Source organism: Siphateles boraxobius, unplaced genomic scaffold (genome assembly GCF_051911475.1).
Source record: "Siphateles boraxobius isolate OS27281-9 unplaced genomic scaffold, OSU_SipBor_1 65, whole genome shotgun sequence".
In the NCBI taxonomy this organism is placed as follows: Eukaryota; Metazoa; Chordata; class Actinopteri; order Cypriniformes; family Leuciscidae; genus Siphateles; species Siphateles boraxobius.
The window spans coordinates 11266301-11293959 of record NW_027509192.1 but is presented as its reverse complement, the minus strand read 5'-3'; the positions used below and the strand labels follow the sequence as shown (position 1 = coordinate 11293959).

Here is a 27659-nt window from a genome sequence, read left to right as displayed (position 1 = left end):
AATAACCATTTGCAACATCAATTAACTTGACAGACTGTTTTTGTACAGCATAACTGGAAGCCACTCTTACAAAAAAAAGGGTAGGTATTGTTGGTTGCATTTAATATCATTGAAAATTAAATGAATGTGGTATCATTAACAGCTCTGATACAAATATAATAAAATATGGGGAGGAATTTTACTCAAGATGGTACATGGTCAGGAAGAAAGAAAGATAAACAAAGGTCGTAATAACAAAGACTTAAAGGACAACAATATAATTTAAATTTTTTTTTTACAATTATTTATCAATTAACAGTTCAAATTATATATCATATAGCTATACTCATGAATATTCGTACATACATGATTATTCAGTATTCATGATTGGACATTATATTCTGTAATATTCTGATTCTGAAGCATGTTAGACATATTACATCGTTACTATAATTATCATTATAATCAAGATAAAGTGAAACACTAACCAAATATGGCAAGTTAGCTATCTTCCAACCCCCCCCCCCCCCCCCCCCCAAAAAAAGAAGGAAACAAAGGCTGTAATTGTTTAAAACGTGAAAATATTGCACTATGTTTGTGAATTCGGAAGGGGACATATTGAAGCTGTTTAAGATGGAAGAACAATTTGTTTTTTTTTGATTAATTTAAAGGGCACTGTAGACTGATGCAAAATGACACAACTTGTTCATCGTGGATATGCCATATGGCTTAACCATTTTGCCATACAGTGACTATAAATTCTGTTTTGAACTATTTTAATTTTGAACCTAAAATGACTGAGCATCCTTTATGAACTCATAGGCCATCCATACGTGACCTCCTCTTAATAAAGTCAGGCTGTCTGTAATGACGTTGGTGGGGTTAAAATGCTACTGTATAACAATCATTAATGATACCTCACTTTGGTTATGATAAACAATAAATGCACAGAATATTGTAAAATGCTACAACAAATGCACATTAAAACGCACATACACTCACACTCAGACCTGAAAAAGAGAAATATTACAGTGTAATGCATTGTGTGCTCTGTAATACTAACAAAAAGCTCTTTGATGCTTTGATATTTAACTCATTAATTTTCAACATCACATATACCACTCTTATTTGCATTTTGCCTTGCAATTTTATCCGACTTCAATGAAGTGGACCGTGTTAACTTGAAAAAATCAGGCTCAGAAAATTAAAATAATATGATAATCAAATGCATACTGCAAGAATGGAACAGAATTGAGTGGAAGGACAGAGTGTTGCATAATGACAGAATCTGTAGACCGATGGTGACAGTATATAGATTATGAATATATAGATTAACAAAACAAACACATACACAATAAATAGATAGCCTATATACATAGACATGTATTATAAAATCATATAAATTATACAATATATAATAACCTGGGGCAAAGCAGGGAATTTTCATGATCAACCTGTGTAAGCTTTGCTCAAAAGGAAGGACACTTCGAAAAATACTATTCCTCCTTTTACCACCAGCCACATATAGCATGTCATAGCAGGTGCTAGGCTAACTATTGTGTTAGAGTTATTCTATGTTAGTCTGCTGTACCTCTGCTGCAATGCATCTCAAATGGTCAAAAATGTTGAATTTCACAGATATGAAATATAATACATACTAACCAAAACATGTTTTGCACAACCAGAAAACATATGCAACCTAATGCAAATTGTGGAGTAGCCTATAGACAAACTGCATTTTACAAAATATCAATTTTAACAGATGCCAAGTGAAAGTTAAAACATACAAACGAAATTCTAACATGACTTATGTAACTTATAAGCTTTGGTAACTGCAGTGGGCTCTTTCTTTATAACTGTGTCATATTGGTTGTGTCACTGCCATTAACAATCCTCCAGTATGTTTTGTTTGACAGGAAGAAAGCTGCAATTTACAGATCAACCTCTGAGCACATACAAAAACCAAGCATACCGTTTTATTGCTTAAGTACTGCACAAATTCACATACAAAGCGCATACAAAATGATTGCAAAACATTCTTAATGTTCTCTGTTCTGTTGTGGAAGTGAGGGTGTAATTCCCTGGTGTCCAGACACTAAGGCAGTATTGTTACAAAAAGGCAAGGCCATAGATACTGAGCAGTACCTCTTTGTCAGCAAGGAGGTATGGGGTCAGAGTCAAGCGGAAAGATCATACTAGGTCTAGATAATTGGGATGTTGAGGGCTAGGTTTGATTGTGCATGTGTGGATGTTTGTGTGCATCTCTGTGTTTTTATATATCTGTGCCAGTGCCACCTGCCCAGAGAGACCTGTATGACGAGTACTTTCACAGTGACAGATGATGCCCGACAGATAGATGAAGTGCGACGGACGAATGTAGCTTTGCTTCCCTGACCCAGCATAATTCCCTTCTTTAAAAAGAGCACACTATTATAACATTACAATAGCAATCGCACACTCACACGTACACACAATCACAAACACACATCCATCCTTTAGAATTATTACTTTGAAATCACTTTTTTTTTGGAAGTCATAATTTGCATATCCCTATACAGTCTTATCATCAGACAATATTATATTGCAAAAATTACTGACAGAACATGGAAGACAAATTTAAGTCCCAGCTTAAATTTTCTGTCAGTTTTTAATCCATTTCCTTGTTTGGCATAACAAATAGGGAAGTCATTGGACCAATAAAAAATCCAAGTAGATGAACATACACCCTCCTTCTCTGGTGAGAAGTGTCACAAATGTCAAAAAAAGTTGCTCACTCATTGCAGGAGGGTGCAGACCATTCTCACAAGTTCGATGGGAGTTTTGGGTGCAAGCTTGGTGTCCCAGGGGTGGACCTATCACTAGACCCATGGGCTGGTGACCCACCTGAGGACCCAGTCTGAGTTATGGACAACTTAGAAGTTTGTCTCGATAGGACAACATGACCAGGTATTGAGCTAAATGGTTTCATAATCGGAGGGGGCGATGGGAGAGGTGAGTAACCTGAAGCCGATCCTATGTGATAGGATAAGTCTGGTGGTTCTGGTCCTCTTCCAACTAGCTTGGACTTCTCAGGTAATCCTGGGGTGGGGACGGACTTGGAAATGGTGGTTAAGTCTTGTGAAGGTAGGTCAACTAGAGATCCACCCCTTTGTCTTGTTTGAGGTGGTGGTGGAAAGAGTGTCTGAGGGGTTAGGAGTGAGCTTTGGGATCCAGAGATGCTAGCAGGGTTGCTGTGCATGGACATCCTCATCTTCTCCACTGTAGGACTCTGGCACGTGGGACTCCAAGCTGAAGGTGTGCTACATGGGGACACATTTCCAGACCCATATTGTGCAAGAGAAGCAAGAGCAGATGGTTCTTGGGAAAGCTGGGAAAGAACATCTGGCTGTAGACCAATCTGAGTGTGCTGGGATGGGACTTGTTGGGATGGGATGGGACTAGTTGGACTCGGAAATAGTTCAAGAATGCTCCTGGAGTGGGTAGGGGACTCTGTTACAGGAGACTGGGAGGCTGCCCTTTTAACTGTATTCAAGTCTTGACTTGGTTTTGTTGGTTGAGGACTTGGCTGAGCTGAATGCAGTTGGGTCAGGATGGGACTTACAGAGTGCGCTATCAAAGGAGTAAGGGTGGATGTAGGGGGAACTGAAAGCTGGACAGCCTCTCCTCCAACTGCTCCTTGTTGGAAGAAACCACGAAGTGATGCAGCAATGCTGGGGAAAGAGGTCTGAGGAAGTTGTGGTTGAGAATGAAGCTGGGCAACACTGAAGTCTTTGGACCCGTGGGAGACAAGGGGTCTATGAGGGTAGCTGGAAGACTCTGTAATGCTGGAGGTGGTGGTGGTGACAGTTGTTGTGATGGTGGATGGCAGAGAGCTGGAGGACGGTGGTGGAGGTGTGGAGGTAGATGATCTCTCGGCCCTGAGTGTGTCCAGAATTGGGGTCTCTATACAAGAGCTGAACTGTGAGCTGGTTGATGAGGAGCCACCAAATACAGCAGCGCCCGAAAGTGCAGTTGGGAACCTTTTTACATATCCTGGCTGGTCTTTCAGCGAGCCAAGCAGTGGGACAGGGGGTCGGAAGAGGGAATGGGGCAAATGGGGGTGGCGAGTCAGGGCAATGGCTACAGAAGTGGTGGCTGCGGCAGCTTGTAGTGGAGCCTGAATAAGAGGTGCCCAGATGACGGGGGTGTGGGAAGATGGAGTCGGTGCTGGGTGAGGAGCCGGGGTAGGTGTCTGCATGAGGTGGGCACAATGGGCCATATCCCTGTCGTGCTGCACAATCTGCTGGATGATCTCGTTTTCTTGGTAGTTCAGAACTCCGGAATTAAGATCCCGTTGGACCTTGTGCTGGAGGACAGAGTTTTTCTTTCCTGTGAGGACAAAAAGGAAGATAGAAAAGCATGGATTACAAACTCAATAATGTAGTTTTTCTTAAGCTTTAAAGGAAGAAAAATGTAGGGCTGGGTAAATTAAAATGGTTATTTCATGCGATTAATATGGAATGGTTCCTTAGATTTCTTGACCCTGTACTTGGATACTTCAACTGGCAATTCCAGAGTTAATCCGTGGAAATGAGTCCACATGAATCAACATGAAATCAAAATGGATCAAAGTTACTGGTCGTAGTCAAATAGCAAATAAAGGTGCATATATAGATCATCCCTTCAGGATCACTAGAAACTTCTAGGCAGGTGTGTTGGAGCTAAATTCTGCAGGAAAGTGGCCATACAGGAGCAGGTTTGGACACCCCTAACTTGGGTTGACATATGGGTTGTTCAATAAATGTTAACCAATAGACAAACAGCTATTGAAACATTGGTTTAGCAAAAAAAAAAAATCTTATTGAATATCCGGTTTCAGATTATAATACAACACATTATGCAAGTAAAAAGGGTTGCGAACTGCAAAAATGACAAAAGCAAGGGACAAGATGTGACCGCTTATTAAACTCTCCACTCTTCAAGGACATCTCAGAATAGCTGTGAAAAACATAAGCCTGTTGAACTGACAGCTCTCACCTATGCGGTCAAGACGATCGAGGGCTACGGTCTCAAAGGCGCGTCGCATCATAGGGTACTCCTCCAACACCTCGTTGAAATGGTCCACAGACAGTGAGTACAGACGACAGTATGTGTCCGCTCTGACGCTGGCTGTTCTTCTGCCTCGAGTCAGCAAACAGATCTCTGTGGACATTTTACAACATGAGGCAAATGAAAACCACACAGGAAGAACATGTATCCTAAGGACTAAAGAACATGCTCAATTTTACAAGTATATGTTTATGTATGTAAATAATAGAATGAATTGAAGAGTAAATAAATGAATGCATGACTAGGTATACCCTATATCCATTCCCTAACTGACCATTTAACAGAAATGTTTCTTCAGCCTATATTTAGAGCACTCCAGCACTATTAATATGTGCGTAAATTCACAATAGTGGGAACCATGAATTAAATATACTTCCTGTGACTCAGACTTTACTTTGAGCCTGTTTTTTATGTACTTTTTTAATCTGCACCCAGAACATTAAAATACAATGTTGACAGCTTAAAGTTGTACTCAGCCATCATCTGTCCAGTCAGATCACTGAGTAAAAGCTGTATTTGAAATGCAGAGGAAATTTCTAAGCGACAGACAAGCAGGAGTTTGAGGAGAAGACACAGGGGACTGTCAACACTAATGTCGTAATTGAGTGTTCCCAGTCAGTATCTCACCTTCAAACTCAAGAAATACAGTTTTACTGATTTCCCAAAAGTTCAATGACTAGATTATAGCATTTTTAAAACCTGAAAAAGTGAATGTGCGTGGTATTCTTTACACTTTTATGTAGGGTTAAAAACGCTAAGCACTATTAGCCATTTTGAACTTAGCCACTAAACTGCATGAATTAGATCACATTTTTTTCTCGTTTAAGCTTAAATCTAACAGTAAGGTTAATGCTTAGAGCAAGCAATGACAATTTGCCAATGGTATCATAACAAAATAAACCTAATTCAAAATATATTCTCTGAAAACAGATTTCTGAATGGCCAATGTAGCATGTGCTCAGGTTCATTTTGACTGTTGGTCTGTCACAGAAACAAGGTTTTATTGCTCAAGACACTAATTTCAATGATATGTTAGTAGTAGTAGTAGTAGTAGTGATATTCCAAATATAACAGCTTATACCACTTTCAAGATTACTAAGAAGATATTTTTGAATGCTTGCATTTGTGCAGCTGATATTTCTGATGGGTGCTAAAGAATTAGAATACTATGGGGATACAGGAGGTGCTGTTGGTCATTAAAGGTGCTCTAAGCGATGTCGGGTGACGTCACTTCTTGTTGACGTTTGGAATATTGTCAAACAAAACGGAGGCTAGCTAGACCCTCCTCCTCATCCGTGCACTAACCCCCCAAATCCTTCTCTTCGGTTATTGGCTGGAACAGTTTGTTATGTTTCGTGGTGCGGGTTAGTTTGTTTTTGTTGCCGTTTGTGGAGCCTGGGGTGTCTGCAGAGACCGCGGTTTTTTACAGTGTGTTCAGGGGACAGGCAGCTAGCGGATAGCGAGAAGATGTTTGCTGTATATGACAAAAACATTTTTGGCCTAAAAAAGACGTGACATCGCTTAGAGCACCTTTAAAGAACCTGAAATATGAGGTGGTGTTGTTTGGGTAAGACAGAGGGGTAGAACAGGCTGTAGAGATTAATTTCACTCTCTTTCTCTCTGTCTAGTCATCATGGCCAGAGTCATAAAGAACACACTGCCAAGAGCCACTCCATCAGAACACACACATTCACTAACACACATCCTGAGAAAGGGCATGAGGCAAAAACAGAAATAAAGAATGAATGACATAAAAATACAAAGACAACATGTTACCATGATAAAACGTGTTTTTTTTCACTCTATTATGAGGGATTGCCATTGCTTTTCTTTTACTGTATGAAATATGAATATGGTAATCATACAGTACCATGAGATATTTGCTGTGATTTCCTTTTCAATTTGACTTAAGATACTTTTACAAAAAAGTGGGAAAATTTTGATCAGAAATACACAAATATAGTTAATAAATCAATTAGTTTAGGGTCAGTAATATGTTTAACGTTTTTGACAATGTTTAATTCTCACCAAGCTTGCATTTATTTGATCAAAATATAGTAAAAAAAGTAATATTATGAAATAATTTATTCCTGTGATGCAAAGCTTAATTTTCAGCATCTTTACTCCAGTCTTCAGTGTCGCATGATCCTTGAGATATCATTCTAGGCTGATTTGCTGCTCAAGAAACATTTCATATTAAATACAGTTAAAATATTGTGTAAACCATGATAATTCTTTTCAGAATTCTCTGATGAATAGAACATGCAAAAGAACAGTATTTTAAATACTCTAAATGTCTTTACTGTAACTTATGATCAATTTAATGATCAATTATTCCTTGCTGAATAATAATATTAATTTTTTTTTAAAATCATACTGACCACAAACTTCTGAATGGTACTGTATATATTTATAATTATGCGTGCTATTTCACATTCTATTTTTCTTGAATTTTCTTGAAATAATAAAACAGTAGGTAGTTTACAGTGTGTACTTTGCAGTGTGTTTGCAGTATTGCACCAGCATTGCATTCTCAACTAAACCTGATAGACAAGAGACAGAACAGAATGATATATGGGGACTGGGTGAGTTCGGTACTAGGCCACAATCCAGATTCCTCTTCCTTTTTGCACTTTCACACAGGGTTTATGGGAAAAGAGATTATGAGCGGCTTGTTGAACATGTAATGACCTCAAACAAGCCCGGGCAGAAGGGAAGGTTTTTTTTTTGGAAAATATGATGACATTTTTTTCTTGACTAAATCTGCAGCTCACTGATAGCACAAACTACTTAGTTGTGATCCCAGAATCACACAGGAGACAGTAATAGAGTTTTTAATGGCACAGAACGCCAGGAAAGACCAGGTGGCGTATAATTTATTTCTAAATATTTGCATCACCCTCATTTTTCCTGAGAAAATAGAGAATGTTGATTTGTTTGTTAGACTCACCATTTGCATACAAGGTAAACTTTAATGTGAATAAATTGTTTTTTGTCATTTTTGCAATTGTGAAAGGCATTTAATAATGAACATTGGACAACACAAATGATACCTTCACAAATGCAAAAATTAAAAACAGAAAATGTACAAGACAAGAAAACATGCACAACTATGTGGATTCATACAATGGTAATTGTAATAAATAAAACTGCAGCGAACCGTCTCTGATGACAAAGCTCAACTCAAACTGTTATCTTCCCCTCCTTCCTCAATCTTGTGAGGAAAATTAATTTCATGAATGGTTAACTTATGCTGGGTGAGGAATTTCCCCAGGCCCCAAAAGCATGGCCATTCACTGATTTGGTTCCCTTAGAGAACCAGCCGATAACACTAAAGAACACAGTGGTACCAGTCTGAACATTAAACACATAAAACCTCTCTAATAAAAACACAAACTTATTTACTGCAACTTAAATGCCACTCCCTCAACATTAGTTTCTAAGAGAATCCATACCAAGCGACATTTCAAAGCCATCATCATATAAATATGAATAAACAAGGTTGCATCAAACCATCCAATCAGATCACAAACATCTTGCTGATATCGGTGTTCACTTACCTCCAAAGTAAGACCCGTCCGAGATCTTTGTCTCTTTGCTGCCCTTTGTCAGGACAGTTAGTACACCGTGTTGGATGAAATACATCTTCTTTCCGACTGTCCCCTCTTTGATAATGTAATCTCCTGGCTGGAACACCTCGAAACGTAGCTTTGTTAGCATGGAGGTCACAAAGTTGGGATCTGCGTTGGCAAACAACGGCATGGTGGCCACAAGCTTTCGACAGTTAAAACTGATGATTTCCTGTAAACAAAAAAAATAGAGTATAGCTAAATAGGTGTGTAATGGGGTAGAAGATGGACTACAAACTAGATTGACTACAAATCCCATGATTTAAGACGCTATAAAGGGAAACCAAACTGTTTAGACTTCCTCTTTGTGGTACCATGTGTTAAGCAGGAAAAGCTGTTTGGTGTCTTTCAAGGCTGTGTAATAGCAGTTGAAATAAAACTAAGTTGATCAATGAGCAGCATATAACTGAATTGGGAAGGTAAGGGTTGTGATTTATGATGACTAGAGTGAGTTTGTCTAGTTTTAACATGTTTGTATTTGTTTTCTGTTTTAGTATTCTGATGGGAATGGTGTTGATTGGTGCCTCAGAGAATTAAGCAGATATATTTGAGAATACGATACGGATCTTCATTGAATTATTGGATTTGGTTTTAAGTTTCATTTTATAATTGTAATTTGTGTGTAATGTTTAATGGTTTTAAGGTTTTTAATGTTTGTAAATATTTTATAGGGCAATCATCAATTTGTATATTTTTTATTTATTTACAGATGATGCATGATTGCCGTTTACTTTATTGAAAGCATTGGTGGCTTAATGGGTGTTTTGAAGAGATGACTTTAATGTTGAATTGAGTCTTGTGTATGGAAGTGGCAAAGTGATTGAGTTAATTTGTGAAATTGTTTTGTTGTGTTTTTGTTTTGTTTGTTTTGGACCTATAACTGACGGTGGGGTTCCCATTTTCTTGTATAGGGTTTACTCTGTTAAGGTTTGGGGAATAGATTGTAGTGGTTTGATTTACTTTACAATTGTGGAGATTGGAGTGAATTTGTGTTTGGTGAACTTGTGAGTGTGCACACAGTTTCAGAGCAATTTCCGTTGGATAGGATCGGGAACCCTGTTGTCCGTAACGGTTATAATTTTGTTCGTTTTCTCTCTTTGCCAGTTCTGATTATCCCATGTGATCTTTGGTGAATATTGTGCAACAAACTTTGTTATCTTTGCAACGAAACACACTGTGGTTGTGGCCCTTTTGAGTTCTCCTCATCTCTTGTGAGATGACGGGGTTACAGGTGGATAGGACTGTTCAATACTAGAATACAAGAAATGGAATTACAGTATACGCTAAGTGTCTTGTATTTCACTACTAACCTCTCTGAGCGGCTCGTTTAGTTCTCCCAGAATGCTCTCCTCGTCAAACATCTTGCCCTGATAGCGATGCTCATAGTAATCATGGATCCTCTGCCGCATGTCTGCAGGAAGTTTGTGGAAGGACATGTATTGCTCCACCTGTTTGTACTGCACAAATGACACACACACTATATTTATCAGCCTGAATATTACACAATTGTCTACATAGCTAGCTTTAGCAACAGTCAAAACAATCCTAAAGGAATGTGGATGCTAATGAGATCATTTGGAACCATTCTTTAAGGACAATAGTGGGATCAAATATGAAACCAAATAACATCAAGTAAAGACTAAAAATATATTTAAAATAAATGAATAAATAAAAAAATAAAAAGATGAAAGCAACAGTTTATCCAATAGGATCTTATTTCAATCTTATTGTTTCCAAATCAAAGAAATTCTATTAGCATTCATTTACTATTTATTTATATTTATATGGGACCTTTGTTTGGCATACAATACACACAGCAAAACAAAACAAAAAACAAAACAAACAGCAAAACAAAACAAAAAACAAAACAAACAGCAAAACAAAACAAAAAACACAAAGCCAAAACAAAACACAGCAAGACAAAACAAAAAGCAAAGCAAAACACAATACAGCAAAACAAAAAACAAAGCAAAACAAAGCAAAGCGGAAAACCCCCCCCAAAGTAAAACAAAAAGCAACACAGAGCAAAACAAAACAAACCTACTTTCTAAATATAAAAAGGCTTGTTCATTATCATTTCCCAAAAAAAATCAACAATATTTTTATGGCACCATTGTAACATTATAATCCATTGCATATGCACTATACGCATATGATAATGTCAGGGTACTATGATATTACCATTTGATACCATCACTTGACTATGGTACTGTCATTTCTTTTTTTAAAGGATCACAGTCCAATATTTTGTACATAAGTCTTGTCTTGCAAGTGTCAAAATGTCTTGCAAAACAATAACTTGGTCAGTGTAACTGTCCGGCTCCATATTCACGCCAGTCTTCCCAGACTCCATTTGCAAAGCCAGGCATGCAGTGTTTTCACATCGGCGGCCATCTCCCCATTTATCATTGTCTTTCTGTTTGTCTCTCTCTCCATGCCTGTCTTTTTGACTTCAAGGAAAGGACGTACAGTATTGATAGGGTTTATTTTACCCACGATCCCCTTGTACTGTCTCTTTGTTATTTCATTTGTGTCTCTGAAACTGGCAGAGAGCGTCGGCAACACTGCGGCTCGGCGACGTTACCCCGCACGGCTCTCTGCCTCTGCTGTCCTTTCTAATAAACTTTGTTCTGTCACTAGCCATTTTGCTTTCTCTCTCCCGCTTCCATGAACTCCTGTCTCGGCTGTCGACGGTAGCAGGTTCCAATGTGCCCTTCACCACATGCTAATGTTCCTGCCATGTCAGCTGTGAACATCTCACTGGCGCAGGCACACTTGGTTTCTCCGAGTGGCTCTTCTATTATCATATTCAAGGGCAGGGGACAAAGCCAGCAGGATACGTTCAAACAACAGGAAATAATGTCACGCAATACAGTTAGGTTTCAACTGCGGAGACCGGCGAGGGTGTGAAGCTGCTCGCAGAAATCCCAACGTAAGGCAAGCATGACTCATGGTGTTCGGGGAGAGAAAAAAAAAAAAGTGTGTCATTGGAATTTGTCCTTTTTCTGGAAATGGATGCTGGTAATCGCATTGACACTGAGGAGATATATCCAATCAGAGTGTTGAAGCCCAAATACAGCAGGTAATGAAATCGCCAGCTAAGTTCACAGGACAAATTGACAACTTCAGTCGTTTTTATCCCTGTTGAACTCTCCCTAACCTAATCTTTCTCTCTCTCCCGGTCTCTCACTTCTGGTCGTGTTTATGCGGAGCTTCAAAACCCTTTCAAACAGATGTGGAGAGGAACTCTAAATTATGTCCTGTGAAACCATAATCAAAACCGTTGGCCTTCATGTGTTGGGCTTTCAAGGAAACAAAACACAAGAAAGAGCCGTATCTTTTCCAGAAGGGAGCCGCACATCAATACAGGCCCAAGTTGCCACGACAACTGCAGTCGGGCTGAATTGACATGAATCTTTTAACACAGCAGAGGTCAAAGCACTTGTATTTTCTTCTCATAGAAAATGACAACAGTTCAATTACCACTCCAGCACACTCGCAGACACGATAAAACCGCGGATTGATCACCGCAGAGGTCAGAAGCCTCCACGACTCGCCGCTCAAAACTCACGAACCCTCGTCGTTTTCCATTTTTCTCTCCACTCATTTTCGACCCGTGTTTTTCTAATTTTAAACAGGACTTCAAAGGCATTCTCGGAGTGAGGACATTTAGTCTGCTGGGAAACCTTTACGATTCTTAAAGTGACAAACGGCAACTGCCCACCTCTGCCTTAATTGCTGGCTTACCAATTAATATTGCACTTTTGAGGGGTTTCCATTAGTATATATCTATATATTATCCACAACAATAAAACAAGTCAGGAGACAGTTGTAACATGTTCCCTCATAACTCATGAACTGCTAACCAACATTAGCAATGATTCATTTAAAGCTACAATATGCAATTTTTTTCACATTTGCATTTCCTGAGCCTTAATAATTTCACTTTTGTTCGTTTTTTTGTGTGCAAAAATAGAACTTTTATTTATTCATTTATTTTTGTTATTAAAATCAAACAAGCAAAAGTAACGTAACACATTACTTTACATAAAAAGTAACTAAGAAATGTTAATTAAATTACTTTTAAAAGTAACTTTCCCCAAAACTGACTATCATTCTAATATAATATACACTACTGTTCAAAGTTTGGGGTCAGTAAGATACTGTATATATTTTTTTGAAGAAATTAATAGTTTTATTCAGCAAGGATTCATTAAATTGATCAAAAGAGGCAGTTAAGACATTTATAATGTTACAAAAGATTTCCATTTCAAATAAATGCTTTTCTTTTAAACTTTCTATTCATCAAAGAATCCTAGAAAAAAATAGTCACAGTTTCCACAAAATATTAAGCAGCACAATTGTTTTCAACATTAATAATAAGGAATGTTTTTTTAGCAGCAAATCAGTATTTTAGAATGATTTCTGAAGGATCATGTGACAGAAGACTGGAGTGATGATGCTAAAAATTCAACACAATAAATTACATTTTAAAATAGAAACTGTTTTTACTGTATTTTTGATCAACTAAATGCAGCCTTAAAAAACATTTAAAAATCTCACTGATCCCATATCCTACACTCCATATATTATGTTATTAATATTATAATATATTACTTTTACTTTACATTTAAATCTATGAACATATACATATGTAAATTATATAAATAATAACCATATAGAATATTTTACATAACTGGATATTATTTTATATAAATAATAACCATATAGCATATTTTACATAATTGGATATTATTTATTGATATTCTATTTAATTAATAATATATAATTTTATTACATTTTATTCTCATTTTAACTAATATTCAAGATGCGTTTAAGCTAATGTTTAAGATGCATTTAAAATGTAATATCTTTTTAATTTCATTCACAACTAAGAAACTATAATTATAAATACTGTTACAATGGTCCCAACTTGATACAATGCTTATGCCAGCAACAGCGATAGCTTTCGAAACATTTGAGGAACAAATAAAATCGTTTCTCAAATTGTTCCTTTACAGAGCATATGCAGAGTATTTGTCATCATTAGCATATTTATAAGCAAATAAATGTAGTGTTGCAGTTGCCTAAAGCTCCCCTACATTCAATTATTCTGTAATAAAGAAGATAATAATTTTACATCGCAATGCAGCACACTTTATCTCAGAGCAACTGATTTCATCACCTCTTTTTTTACTAACCTTCTCCTGGTACTGCCTGCGTGAGGAGTCCAGTGACTGAATGAGGGCGGTGGCGTGGCCCACAAACATGGCATAGCAGGTTGCGCCCACGATCATGCTGAGGATGGTCAGCCACACATCCGTCATGCCCACGGGAGGGTACATGCCATACCCGATACACAGCATGTGGCTCATAGCCTTAAACAGGGCATAAGAGTACTGCTGACCCCATGTGTCATTCTGTGAGGAAAGAGAGAAAGGGAGCGATGGACAGGGAGAGAGCGGGCAAGAGATAAAGAGAAAAAAGAACAAATTAAAGCATGAATATAATTATAAGCTTGAAAGACATCAATTGTGATTGAAAGCAAAAGAAATAGGAGAGACGGTGAAAGAGGGACAAAACGTGTTGTGAAGGGACAAAGGTATGAACCAATGAGAGGGAGAGGAGAGAAAATAAGATTGAGGATGACAGAATGTGAGAGAAAGAGCGCAAGAGAGTGTTAGACTGGAAAAAAGAGACTGTTTCTATATATTTCTGACAGGACTCAGATGGAGCCGGAGTAAAGGCCAGAGAGAGAGAGGGAGTGAGGGAAATATCACGTCCTTTAGCGGAAGGGTCATTGCGAACGCTGAACACGATTTCTTGATATCAGAAGATGGAGGAAAGCAGAAGGTAATGTTTTACAAATGCAAATGAAGCACAGTCGTGGACAGTATTCTTCTTTTCAGGCCTGGCATTGTGGGCCAAATACTTATCATGCAGGTCCAGGAAATTATGCAGCAGGCCTTATTTCAGTCAAAAACATTAATTTTATAAATATTAGTTCAATATGCAAGCCAGTTCCAGTCTGCCCCAGAGGAAAAATATAAAAAAGTAATTACGACCTTTCAAGTTCACATAACTTAATTTTTTCAATTACGCATGAAGTTTATTTACTTAATAATTGTAAGGCAACGGGTTTCCTCCCTTTTTTAAGTAAGTCAACTGATCACTTTTTACAGTGTTGTAATTTTGACCTTGTTTGTCATAATAATTACTTTATATCTTACAAAATGTGGCTTTATATTTCTCACAATTTGACTTTTTCGTAATTGCATTTTTATCATACTTGTGACTATTTCATGTAATTGCAACATAATTTCTCATAATAGCAACATTATTTCTCATAATTCTGACTTTTGCTTCTCGAAATTTCACCTTCATATTTCACATTGTGGCTTTATATCATAAATTGCCACAATTTATTTTAATTTACGACTCCATTTCATTTGATTCCAACTTTGTTTCTTGTAATTATGAATTTATATTTCACAACGTGGCTTTATCTAAACCTGACTTTTAAATCTCATAAATGCCACTTAATTTCACCAAATGTGGCATTTTATCTTGCCAATTTTGACTCTGCATATAACAGTAGCAACTTTATTTCTTGAAATTTGTAGCACAAATCTCACAATCTTACTTTATATCTCAAAATTGCGACAATTTCTTTTAAATGTGACTTTATACAGTATCTCCCCCTTGTGACTCTATATTTCACAATCTGACATTCCTTATAAAGTTGCAGTTACGAGAAAAGTCACAATTGGAAGATGTTTAACAATGTGGCTTTATATCACAAAATCTGACTTTTCATCTCATAATTGCTACTTTATTTCTCATAATTGTCACTTTATATCTCACAATGTGACTTCATTTCTTGCGATTGTACCTTTGTTGTTTAGCAATTGTGACTCAGAAAGGGCTTAACTTCTGTTATGACAATGTTGATATATTTGGTCTTGGCGGAATAGATCTGCTATGCTGCTTCTGCTGTTGTTTGTTGTTATTGCTGCTGCTGCAGAGCAAGTACAGGACTTTCTACTGCCAAAACATACACAACACACTGCTGTGAGAAAGTAAGACATGCTGCTGCTGCTTTTTTTCAGAATGTGAATATTGGAATGAATAAACTTCTGCACATTGAAAATAAAGGAGAATCAAATATGGATCGGCCCTTCGCACTTACCACCATTTTGTTTTTGGCCACCCAGCAGTCCGAAGGGAAATCCTGCAGCATGGGCACCAGGAACTGCAAGCATCCGTCCCAGTGGCACAGCAACAACATCATTCCAATGAGATTCACAATGCGCACCATGGCACTAGCCAGGTCATAGGTCATGTGAAAAATCTAAAGGAAAAAGAGGTCAGAGATGTGCGACCATGATGGCAGAACTAGAATATGCCGTATTGGGTCACAATTAAGATTTAATCCTCACTCAGTTCTAGGCCACATTGTCCTTAAGCTGGTTTTTAGCAGCAAAACGCTTGGCTTGTGGAGTATTACATAAGGTACTGTATCTCTTCTGCTAATGTCACTAATAGTTCCTAGGAGATCAGTGGGAGGCCAAATAAGAGGCTGATGTAACCCACAATCCATAATTGCACCAATGGACCACCCCCCAGTGGACAAAAAGGCGTAGTTCCCAAATAGCAGTAATTAAAGTGCGAAATCCAATAGGTTTCCGTTAACTAGCAAGGTTGAGGGCTGATAGGGGTTAGCGATCGAAGCTATTAAAGGGTCAATGTGCATGCTTTTAACTTTGCCGTGGACAAACAATGGTTTGGTTGAGTAATACGTTGCTATCTGCAATTGTGGCTAATTGCAGCTTAATTTAGAAGCAGCTATTTTTTGGTAGAGCTGAAATTAAATCCACGCGATGGCAAAACAACCCCTGAGTTTTAGATACGAGTGTGAAGTTAAAGTGACTTTCTGTCCATTATTGCTGGCCGTGATTTTAACAAGTAGGGTGTGTTCCTGGATCAACACTGGTTGGTCCTAGAACAACATTTCCATTAGCCATTTTATTAGGTCACTAAGGCCAATTCACATGCCACAGACAGACGCCAACCAACAGAAACAGATCATTTGTTGGGATTTGTCAGGTCAGTATGTTACTCCAGTTTAACATTGCCGGGTCGTGGATTGTCTGAGAAGGGACTGTAATCTGGTGATTGTTCACGTTGGTCGGTATTTGTTGGTACAGGGTGAAATGGCCTTTAGAGGCTTGAACAACACTGTTATCTGTTACCAATCATTTCCCCCTAATTTTAGGGGTAACTAATAGAAGAGTCCATCCAAAACTAAATCTCTGCCATCATTTACATGTTGTTCCAAACCTAAAGGTGTCACATAGTCTCCTATCCTCACCAAGGCCGCAGGTATTTGACCAAAATACAGTAAAAACACTAATATTGTGAAATATTATTACAATTTAAAATGAATCTATTTTAAATAATTTATTCCTGTGATGGTAAAGTTTCAGCATCATTCTTCCAGTATTTGGGGTCACCTGATTCTTCAGAAATCATTCTAATATTATCAATGTTGAAAACAGTAGGGATGGACTGATATGAACATTTTGGTCGATATCGATAATTCTTAATATTTGAAAGCCGATAACCAATGTATTGGCCGATAAATCTAAATCAGCTTTCAGCTGAAGGAAATAACCCATTAATTATCGGCTTTATTATATCGGCCAAATTTTCTTATCAGGCCGATAACATTAAAATTAACATCGCCCGCTACCGATATGGTGGCCGATATATCGTGTATCCCTGGAAAACAGTTGTGCTCCTTAATATTTTTGAAGAAACCATGATACAGAATTCTTTGAAGAATAGAAAGTTCAAAAGAACAGCATTTTTTTAAATAGAAATTTTGTAACATTATTAATTTATGCTGTAGTTTATGCTGAAGTATTCATTTCTTGTAAGAAAAAAAAATCCCACTGACCCAAAACTTTTGAATAGTAGTGCATAAAGCAGTATTTCTGGTATTTCTATTTATAATTTGTCATTTTAGAGCTCAACATACCAAAGTCCCTTACTATATGACTTTAGAACAACATGAGGGTTAGTAAATGATGGCAGAATTTAATTTCAAGTAAAAAAAAATCCTTTAATGGTTTACATTATGGTTACAGTTGTGTTTAGGGAATGAGTATATTCATTTGACAGAAATATTGCTTCAGGGCCACCATAAGAAGCCACAGCTAGCTCCATTATTAGTATGGGAATATCAAACAAGGTTAATATCACAGTTCATTTTCTTTTCAACATTTACAAGCCACAAGAAAAGGTGTTTATTTGCGATAGATGTTACAATCTAAAAGTCTACACAAGTGCATCTTACCTCCTCCCATTGGTGGATGTATCTAATGAGTCTGGACAATCTCAGTAGCCGAAGCAGACTGAGTATTTTAGTGAAACGCACAATCCTCAATGCTCGTGCCGTCTTGTAGAAGTCTGAGTCGATTCGTGTCTCCACAATGAGGAAGATGTAATCCACAGGGATGGAAGAGATGAAATCCACAGCGAACCAGCTCCGAAGGTACTTCACCTTGATCTGCTGAGGGTCCAGGATGATTTCCCCACTGTCTTCCTTGACGATCCCGGTGCGGAAGTTCAGCACCAAGTCAACCAGGAAGAATGTGTCAGAGACCACGTTAAAGACTATCCAGGCGGGGGTGTGTTCATCTTTAAAGAAGGTGATGCCTACGGGGATGATGATCAAGTTGCCCACCATCAAGAGGAGCATGATCAAGTCCCAATAGAATCTAGAGGACATAAAAGACAAAGTGTTTATTTAATGACTTAGGAACAGAATAGTCTAAAATTACCTTAGGAGCCATTACTGATTAAAGGCAATTAAAGATTATAAATTAGAAATATAGCTGCGAGCAGCAATTGTCGGGGTTCAGTTGGATTGAGGACTTAAGCGTAAAAAGATAATGTTTTATTTAGCAAGCCTGTACGTTAATGTACACACATACAATTATGGCAGCTTGGACAAAGACACGGCGTGCCAATTTTCAAGTCAATCGGACTGGCGGTGAAGTAGTTATAGCTGTTTTCATGTTTTTTTCCTGTTATCGCGCCACCAATTGGCCAGTCGCCGCGCCCTTTTCAACGCGACCACAGAATGAGCTCTTACATAGGTGCGCTGAGTTTGGTGAAAATATTTCATTCTGTTCACGAGTTATAGCCAATTTAGTAAAAGTGGCTCCTCCCACTTCGAACGTTTTGGCTACGCGCTTGAACCCCTAATTAAATGCCTTTTTTTAAAGTACTTGTTGAATTCTCTTTAACATACAGACAGACATGCACAGAAACACTTAAGACCAACTAGCAATCTCAGACCGAACTGGAAAGCATGTAGCGCTGTAGTTTAACTGATGCGCCAGGGAATAATTGATGAGATGCATGCCTTGAAAGCACTGTTAGTGGCTTAGGGTAAATCAATCTGCCAAATGCATAGATGTAATCGTCTGCCATCATTTCCTCAAAATAAGTATTATGATGTTAGCAATCACAAACACTAATCTAAAAACCGTACTCAGGATTCCTTGAGAACGCTTCATGAGCACACGCTCATGACTGACTGACGCTGGAAATGGCTGGCTGTCTGGTTGGGCTATTACTTCTCATTTATGGATGAGTTCTCTGTTTGGTAATTGGATGTGTCGTACGTGTGTAAATGAAAGTGGCTGGAAGACATCCAGGAGACCTCCTCTGGCAAGACCGCCATTTTATCAATAAAAGATGATAATGCTGGGTGTAACATTTACACAAAAATAAGCCACCATAATTCGCTAAACGCAGCATAATTACCCCATTGGCCTTTACATGCCAAAATTAGCTTTTTTTGGGTTGCATCTAATATTTCATGCTATTTTACAGTATTTGCCTGCCTCTTTTCCCCCTGTGCTAATATTCTTTTACATCATGTGATATACACCACAAACTGAAGTTGTTGATTAGCCTTCTTCATTTATAGCGTGGTAGAGAGCTATATAGTTGGTTAATAAATTCCAGTCCTTTGCTTCGGAGTTGTAATTAAGCAGGAATCGATCACACAGAGGGTTGGTAAACCGTCCAGCTCGGTATAGATTGCAATGAGAGAACGAGGCTCTCAGCATTTCAGAGTTGTCCAGTGGGATTAGGTGTTGTTTGACACCACAGACAAGAGAAAAAACATTCGGTTCGATTTTAGACTTGGCCCTTATATTTGTGTATAAATAGGTCACAATGTTTTCTTCAGTGACGAATTGCTTGGGAAAAGCAGATTAACCATGATCTCACACAGTATCAGATCATGACTGAAGGTTACTTATCAGCAATCACATTAGTGTAGATAACCATAAACACAAAAAAAAGCTACTTTTTGTTTCACGGATAGTTATGTGTCTGTTAAAAGAAAAAAAAAGGGGTTTTGATAGATTTTAGTCCAGCAATCCATATGGTTTAAAGTATATCAAATCAAAAATTATTATTTCAAAGTTATGATAAAAATGTTCATCCAGTAATGTTAATAGAATGTTTGTGCAATGTTATGTGGTCTCTAATAACGTTAGCAATCATTCAGGGAACATGCAGAACATGCAGAGAACATTCAAAAGTAATGTTCCCATATTTTTTGCAAAATTATAAAATGAAATGTTTCCTCAACATTCGCATAACCAATAAAAAAAAAGTTTTTTTAAAAACATTTAGAAACTGAACTTTTTGAACGTTCAGGGAATATTAAGACATAACGTTTCATAACATTAGCAAAACGTTCTCCCAATGAGAATGGCCCTACACTGTAAAAAATTATATGATCAATAAGTTATGACAACATATGTTTATATATTGATTTAACTCATCAATCTAAGTTAAGCAATTTTAAACTTTTTTATAAGTTAAACAAGATTCAACTCATTTAAGTAATTTAATTTGAAATTACTTAAACATCCAAGTTGATTGTAAAAAAAAAGTTGCTGCCTTCAATTAAGTGCAGTGTAAAACCATCTTCAACTGACCAGCAACTAGCATAACCTAAAAAAATAAAAAATAAAAGCCTTTTTACTTACTCAACTCCACTCAAACTTACTGTTTTAATAGGAAACACTGTGCATCCTCACAGCAACAAAAACTGTGCTTTGCCTGTAAATCTATTTCATGGAGTTTTTAAATAAATCAGACGGCACTTAGAATAGAACAAGTATCTGAAAAAGACATTAAGCTAATATTATATGCTGGTTCTCTGGCAAGATAATACTATAATCAAATGTATGTTAAATACCTACATTTAAGTGTAATCTAAAATCTGGGTTTAATCGAATGGAAAAATGCTACTTCTGCGTTGCATGGCTTTATTTTACATTGAATGAAATGAGCTTTGGGGGAGATTAAACAAGAACAAACCATCTATAGGAAGTGTCACTAAATCTGACAGATTATTCTCAGACAGTTTTCAGATTATAAAGGATTTACCATTGACATTTAGCCTTGGACAGATGCTCCAGTGGTCAAAGCAGTCAGTAGGCAAAACGAATAAGTAATACAGCAGCATGTGCTGAACTGTGTACCATACACATGCAAGAACTAAATGTGATGTACCAATACCGTAACAAGTTTTAAAACTATATAAATGTAGTGATTAAATTATATAACAAAACACATATACATATATATATATATATATATATATATATATATATATATATATATATATATATATATATATATATAAAATAAACTAATTAAATGTTACGGATGTGGAAGGAAGAAGTCCGGCGAGGACCGAATTACAGCGGTTTTAATTCAAACTAACACAACAAAGATCATCCAAACCAGACAAAAGTCCAAACAAGAAACACAAATTCAGACAAGGTAGAAGACGGCAAACGCAACAGCTTTTCAACAGGGAGGTAAAGACTACGGCTGCGTCCAAAATCACATACTCTCTGGAGCAGTAACTTATTTTGAACAAGTAATTCACGACCGCTAAAAAAAGTATGTTCTATAGTATGAATGTGTGTAGTATGAATGTAATCTGGACTCACTACATTCGCCATGTTGTCATTATCATGTGACCTACCAGCATCTGTTGTGTCATTTCACTGTTATTCATAAATCCTCTCTAGTGCCCTCATGGGATTGTAAAGTGTCCATCTAAGGCAAACTTCAGAATCTCGCCGGAAGAAGTAGGTCATCTGGGTACTTTTACCTACTCTTTTATGAGTACTGTGAATTCAAGCATACTTCTTTTGCCACATATTGTTTTTCGCCAACTATATTGTAGGGAAGTACACGATTTCGGATGCCGACTTCGACTGACAACAGACTTCTGAAACACAGGGGTATATATACACAGGATAACAAGAGGCTAACTAGGAACAGGTGAGGGTAATCAATCACTTTAAAAATAAACAAGAGTAACCATGAAGATAAACAAGGCAGCAATGCAAACAAAACCAAACAGAAACTAAACACAGGAAGTGAAACAGCAAAACAATAGGAACAGATAATACACTTTAACATAACATAAGAGTCCTTGAACACAAAACAAAGGAGGACATCACACTTATATAAAATTAATTAAAATTTTGTTAAAACAAAAGTATTCAAAACATATTTTTAAAAATATGAATACAAAACTACATTATAATAATTCCTATAAAATGTTATATTTATAGTTTTAAATAAGAAACTATGCTGTATTTAAGACCACTTTACAGAATTCTACACAGTCCCCAGAGCTTGTGCGTTTGTTAATTAAATATTTTAATAAATAATATATTTTTTTCCACAAAATAAGCACGGAAATTGGAAGGAAAAACAACAACAACTAAACAGATTCTGCCTGGGCCTACCAATTAGTTGGTAATCTCTTCATTTCATTTCATATCATATCACATCACAGTATTGTCTTGGTCCAATTAATCTCAGGATTATATTATATCCTGTAAGCTTCCATTATGTGTATATTAGCCTTTGCACTGCCTATATGCAACATGAATATGCAGTTGTCAACCCACACTGTTACTGTATTGGGAATATCCAACTTTAGTATCGCTGTAACCACCACATTATAGACATTATTCTCTTCTCAATTCCCATGTGTGAACAAGTGATATATCAAATAAGAACATACACTAAAAACAACCAGAAAACACAAGAGGCAGTCTTCAATGTCATATCCAATATGAATCTCTGATTGTCCCAATATAGGCTGTACAATGGATAAACTCTGTGAGTATGATCTTGAAAAATACCAGCTTGGAAAATGGAGATAGTTCTGCGAAAAGGTCTAGCATTGTTTAATTGTTTGTGTGACATTAAGCTTTGATTCCCCTTCATTTTGAAGTCATATGGATCTTTAACAACCCTATTTAGGCTAAAAATCAACTAACAGATGAGAGTCACTGTTAAATGACAGCAGTGGGAACACATTTCATCCAAACAAAAGCCTTGCAATAATCCGCTTTCTGTTACAATCTGCCAAAAATACACTCTCCATTCTCCTTCTATCTGTTGCTGCTTAGCATATTATGAGTCCTAATTGTCTTTCCCAATCCCCATCCCTCCAATTGTGATGATCTCTCTGTGGAATCTGTGTCAACTCTACTCACCAGATCTAGCCATCATCCCGAACGCTCTGCACCAGAACTCAACCAGTCGCTCTGGCCGCTGGAGTTCCCTGCAGAAAGCTAATGTGTTGGGTACACAATAATAGGTTTATGCAAGCCATGATTCACTTGGGTGGCTGTCATGCAGCCGTCATGCAAAAGAGTAAAATTAATACAGATAGCCTAAAGGGTGTTTCTTCAACTATGGCCACTTTTGGCCTTGTGAAAGTGAACTCAACCCAGACCTACAACACACTCACTTTAGTTCTGTCATGGCAACTCTCTGAGTGTATTAATGGATGTGACAATGTATATGTTTGGTCTTGGTGGAATAGATATTTTACGCTGCTGCTGTTGATTATTGCTGCTGCTGCAGAGCAAGTACAGGACTTGCTACTGTAAATACATACACAGACACGCTGCTGTGAGCAAGTAAGACTTGCTGCTGCTGCTGCTGCTGCTGCTGTACAATATAGAGTACATGAATTACCTGTAGCAAATCTATACAGGTGGAGCTGGGGAGGTGGAGGGTTTCTGAAAACGCACTGCAACTGCTACAGCAAATGCTGACTAAGTATTTGAAATTTGAGCAGAAAGCTTATTGGCTACTGATACAGCATGAACCAATCAGCTGTGCCCTATAGAGAATGATGTGATTGGTAGCAGACTGAGCTAAGGACCTATGAACCTCCTATTTAGAGTTTCATGACAACTTTGTATTGATGAAAGAAACGGGTCCCTTTGCTGTATTTTAAAATGATCAAACCTATAATTCGCAAACTCCCAAATGTCTTTATCACAGAGATACAATGCTATCATGAACAAATCAAATAAGTTTTCATAATAAATGTTAACATTATATGGCTATTGCTCTAAATGAGGAAGATATGTTGGTAACCAAACAGTTGACTTCCATAGTATTTTTTTCCATATTGAAGTTAATGGGGTCCTGCAACTGTTTGATTACCCATATTCTTCAAAATATTGTTTGTGTAAAGCAGAAGAAAGAAATTTATACAGGTTTGGATCAACTGAATTGTGAATTTTCTTTTCAAAAATATTATAGAATACAAATTATTGGTTATTGTTCATTGCATTTAATTTCTTAGCCAATTAAAGGCAAGAGATACAAAAAAATAAAACCTGACAATTGGACAAATATCAGAAAAAAAATTGTATTAAATTTGATATTTCTGTCCTTGAAATAGTTGCAAGATATGATATGTTGTTTATATTATATATATAATTAATATATTAGCTTTAAAAAAAATCAACCTCTGTGACACATAAGTACAAAATGTTGAAGAAACACAATAAATGGCTTGAGCACAGAAATCCACATCTATTGCAGTAATATATTTAGTGCATAATTTAAAAAAAAGTGTTTGCTCTGTTAGTTCTCTTAAGATGAGTCGTGAGAGATGACATTTTTTATCTCTTGTGAGAAAGCAGTGCTTTCATTCTCCAATGAAGCTAATGGAGAAATGATGTGATGCACCATATTGTTCAGCAGAAATTATATTTCCTACGCTTTCCGATTGCACTGCAGAACAGAGCTGCTCTGTGGTGATTCATTAAAAAAGCACGTCTCTTCGCTTCCCTTATTCCAGAAACCTTTGAACACTGACGCTAACCTTCCACCCCCTCTCAACAGCCTCCCGCTACATTCTAACACTCTTCTCATTTTCTGCATCAACCAGGTGATGCAATCAGCAAATGAAACTCCCTGCATCGCCCGTCCCCTTCCCAAACTGTGCTGAGGGGAGGAAGGTCAGAGAGTACGAGGAGAGAGGGATGTAGCAAGTGCAAGAGGAAGGAAACAAGGGCAAATGTGAAGATGACACCTGAAAATGCCGAACGACCAAGGACGTTACCTCTTGTGACAGGTGATTCTTCACAAATCACCTGCTGCTGTGTTTTTTTTGGTACACAACAGGTCTCGCTGAAATAACATTTCTCTTAAAAATAAAGGTTTTTTAATGGCATTGATGGTTTCATGAAGAGCCTCTGACATCCATGGAAACTCACCATTGCACAAAAGGGTCTTAGTAAAGAAAAAGTTATTCAGATTATTAAAAATGTCTTCACACTAAGAAAAGAGTGGGTCTTTTAAGAATAGAAAAATGGTTCTTAAGCTGCAAAAAACCAACAACTATATTTACAAGAGTTTTCAGTCAGATGACATGCATTTTGGATGGTTTTGCAAGTACAAATGCCACTGAAGTTAAAGAGAAACACTCCAGGAAAAATCCATAAAAATAGATTCCAATTTACTGTGTTAATAAGGAATTTTCTGTATTGACTTTTCACAGGTGTTTGTTTTACTACTATTCTGAATTACGCATTGCATTGTGCTGTGTTTCAGGATTAAGGAAATGAACAGAATGAAAATTCTGTTATCATTTACTCACCCTCATGTTGTTCCAAACCCCTATGACTTTATATAAATGTATGACTTATATGGAACAGAAAGCAAGATTGTTTTTTGTCCATACAAAGTCAATGGGGCCCAAACAAATAAAAAAATGGTTGTTTGGACCCCATTGACTTTCATTGTGTGAACAAAAGCAGTTGTTAAAAATATCTTCTTCTGTGTTGCAGAAGTCATACAGGTTTGGAACGACATGAGGGTGATTAAATGATGACAGAATTTTAATTTCTGATGAAGCTATTGATTCAAAATCCACCTTTTGAAATGAAAACTCCGTTTTCAAACCTATCCGGATTAATGTAGACGTAGCCAAAATCCAACTATGCATCCCTACTGTAGCACAACCCTGACTTACATCTTTCATTTCAACTGATATCCAAAACAATGTGTCAATATCTCATTAGGACCACACAACTGCTAGGCTTACACGCTGTCCTGGTTGTGCGAAGGCCATGTGGTCCATTTCAGCTACCTGACTGTTATTATACCGCCCCCTCCAACTAAGACCGTTCAGCCACACCGACCAGAGTGCCATTAAATAAATTGTGTTGTCGTAATCCTTTCTGATGTTTGCTCCCAATAATGCCTGTCATGTTAACCCATTTTGATCACCCTATTTCCCGGCCTGTGCTGAACGGACAACTCTGTTTGAGTGAAAACAGCAGCGTTGCATTAGAACAACACATATCTAAATATGATTGTGTGACTTATTTCAATGGAGTGAAGTGAGAGATTAGGGACAGCTCACTTCTGTGATTTGGTGCAGTAAAAGTTTCACTCAATGAGTGCCAAAACAATCACAAAAACTCATATGCACTGAGACAGGTGGCGTTAGTGACACCGTTTGCCCTTGCATTTTGTGTTCTGGCAATGTGGATGGTATTAATGTCATTCCAACAGGGAATAGGTGAATATGACCTAAACGGGAGCAGCATGGGCCTGATTTTAATATCCTCAGCAAGCTCAAGGACACAGAAAGACGTTTTAGAAAACAAAACTATTTATGAAATACATTACAAGGAGATGTATTTAATCTGCTCAGACATGTGAGCAAACCACAAAATCACTTTAATTATGGAGAGCTCCTTGCTAGGGCATTATGGCAGTGGGAATACTTGCACAGGCAATAATTTGACAGTTGATTACCTGAAGTCACTGTATGGGTGAATGATCCAAAAGCCTGCAGATTTGACCCGTTCTTGCTCGCGCTCCACTGCCTTTTCGCTCCCGAACATTCGAAGCGAGAACTTGTTGACTCCCGGTTGAAGCATCCCTCCAAACTGCCTGTGCATAAAGCCCGCCTGGTACAACCTCTCATCGTCCGGCAGGATCTGATCGATACCCTCTAACTTTACGAAAGTCGACTGTTCTTCAGAGGGCGCCTGCTGTGCCCCGTCGCCGCGACCGCCCTGCGCGCCCTGGCTCTCCCCAGGTCCGGTGTGCTCCAAGGGACCTTCATCCTCGGGGCTCGCATCCCCGATGAGGCGCCTCTGCTCCGCCAGATCCGCGTCTGAAGCATGTCGACTGGTGATGGAAGAGAGGCTGCCCCTGAACCTCCGGCAGTCCCCGTTCACGTTGGTTCTGAAGGGTCTCCCCACATCGGTCTCCGCATCTCCGCTCTTGGCCTCGCTGACACCTTTAGAGCTCCCCGTGGAGGGAAGATGCTTCATCTTGACACTTTTCCTCCGAGTGTCCTTGTCGCTGTCTTCGCCGTCTCGAGTCATAGCACCCTTGTATCCAAACTGATGTGGCAAGCTATACAGTCGTTTGCGCATGGAAGGATGCATTGTGATCGACCACCTTAACAGAACAAATGACAGTCGGTATCATCTGAGAAGAGACGGATGCAGGAAAATAGGTCGTAAAAAATATGAATGCACATATATGCATCCCGCTGCATCTTTAATACTAGAC

At 37.8% G+C, this 27659-nt stretch overlaps 1 protein-coding gene across 1 annotated transcript; it reads right to left on the bottom strand.

The window, feature by feature from the left end:
• Nucleotides 1–624: 624 nt before the first annotated feature.
• On the bottom strand, nt 625–27659 carry hcn4l (hyperpolarization activated cyclic nucleotide-gated potassium channel 4l). The gene is made up of 8 exons (XM_077210961.1): nt 26892–27659; nt 18055–18478; nt 15886–16047; nt 13898–14116; nt 10007–10153; nt 8628–8868; nt 4996–5160; nt 625–4347 (listed from the first exon to the last, which is right to left on the bottom strand). The coding sequence occupies exons 1-8, from the start codon at nt 27530–27532 to the stop codon at nt 2780–2782; spliced, it is 3567 nt and encodes a 1188-aa protein (XP_077067076.1). The 5' UTR covers nt 27533–27659; the 3' UTR covers nt 625–2779.

Coding starts and splice junctions, on each gene's coding strand:
- hcn4l (XM_077210961.1), bottom strand. CDS start 27,532: ATGCATCCTTCCATGCGCAAACGACTGTATAGCTTGCCACATCAGTTT. Junction 8,869..10,006: donor TAAACGAGCCGCTCAGAGAG/GTTAGTAGTGAA, acceptor TTTTGTTTACAG/GAAATCATCAGTTTTAACTG. Junction 4,348..4,995: donor CGATCGTCTTGACCGCATAG/GTGAGAGCTGTC, acceptor TTGTCCTCACAG/GAAAGAAAAACTCTGTCCTC.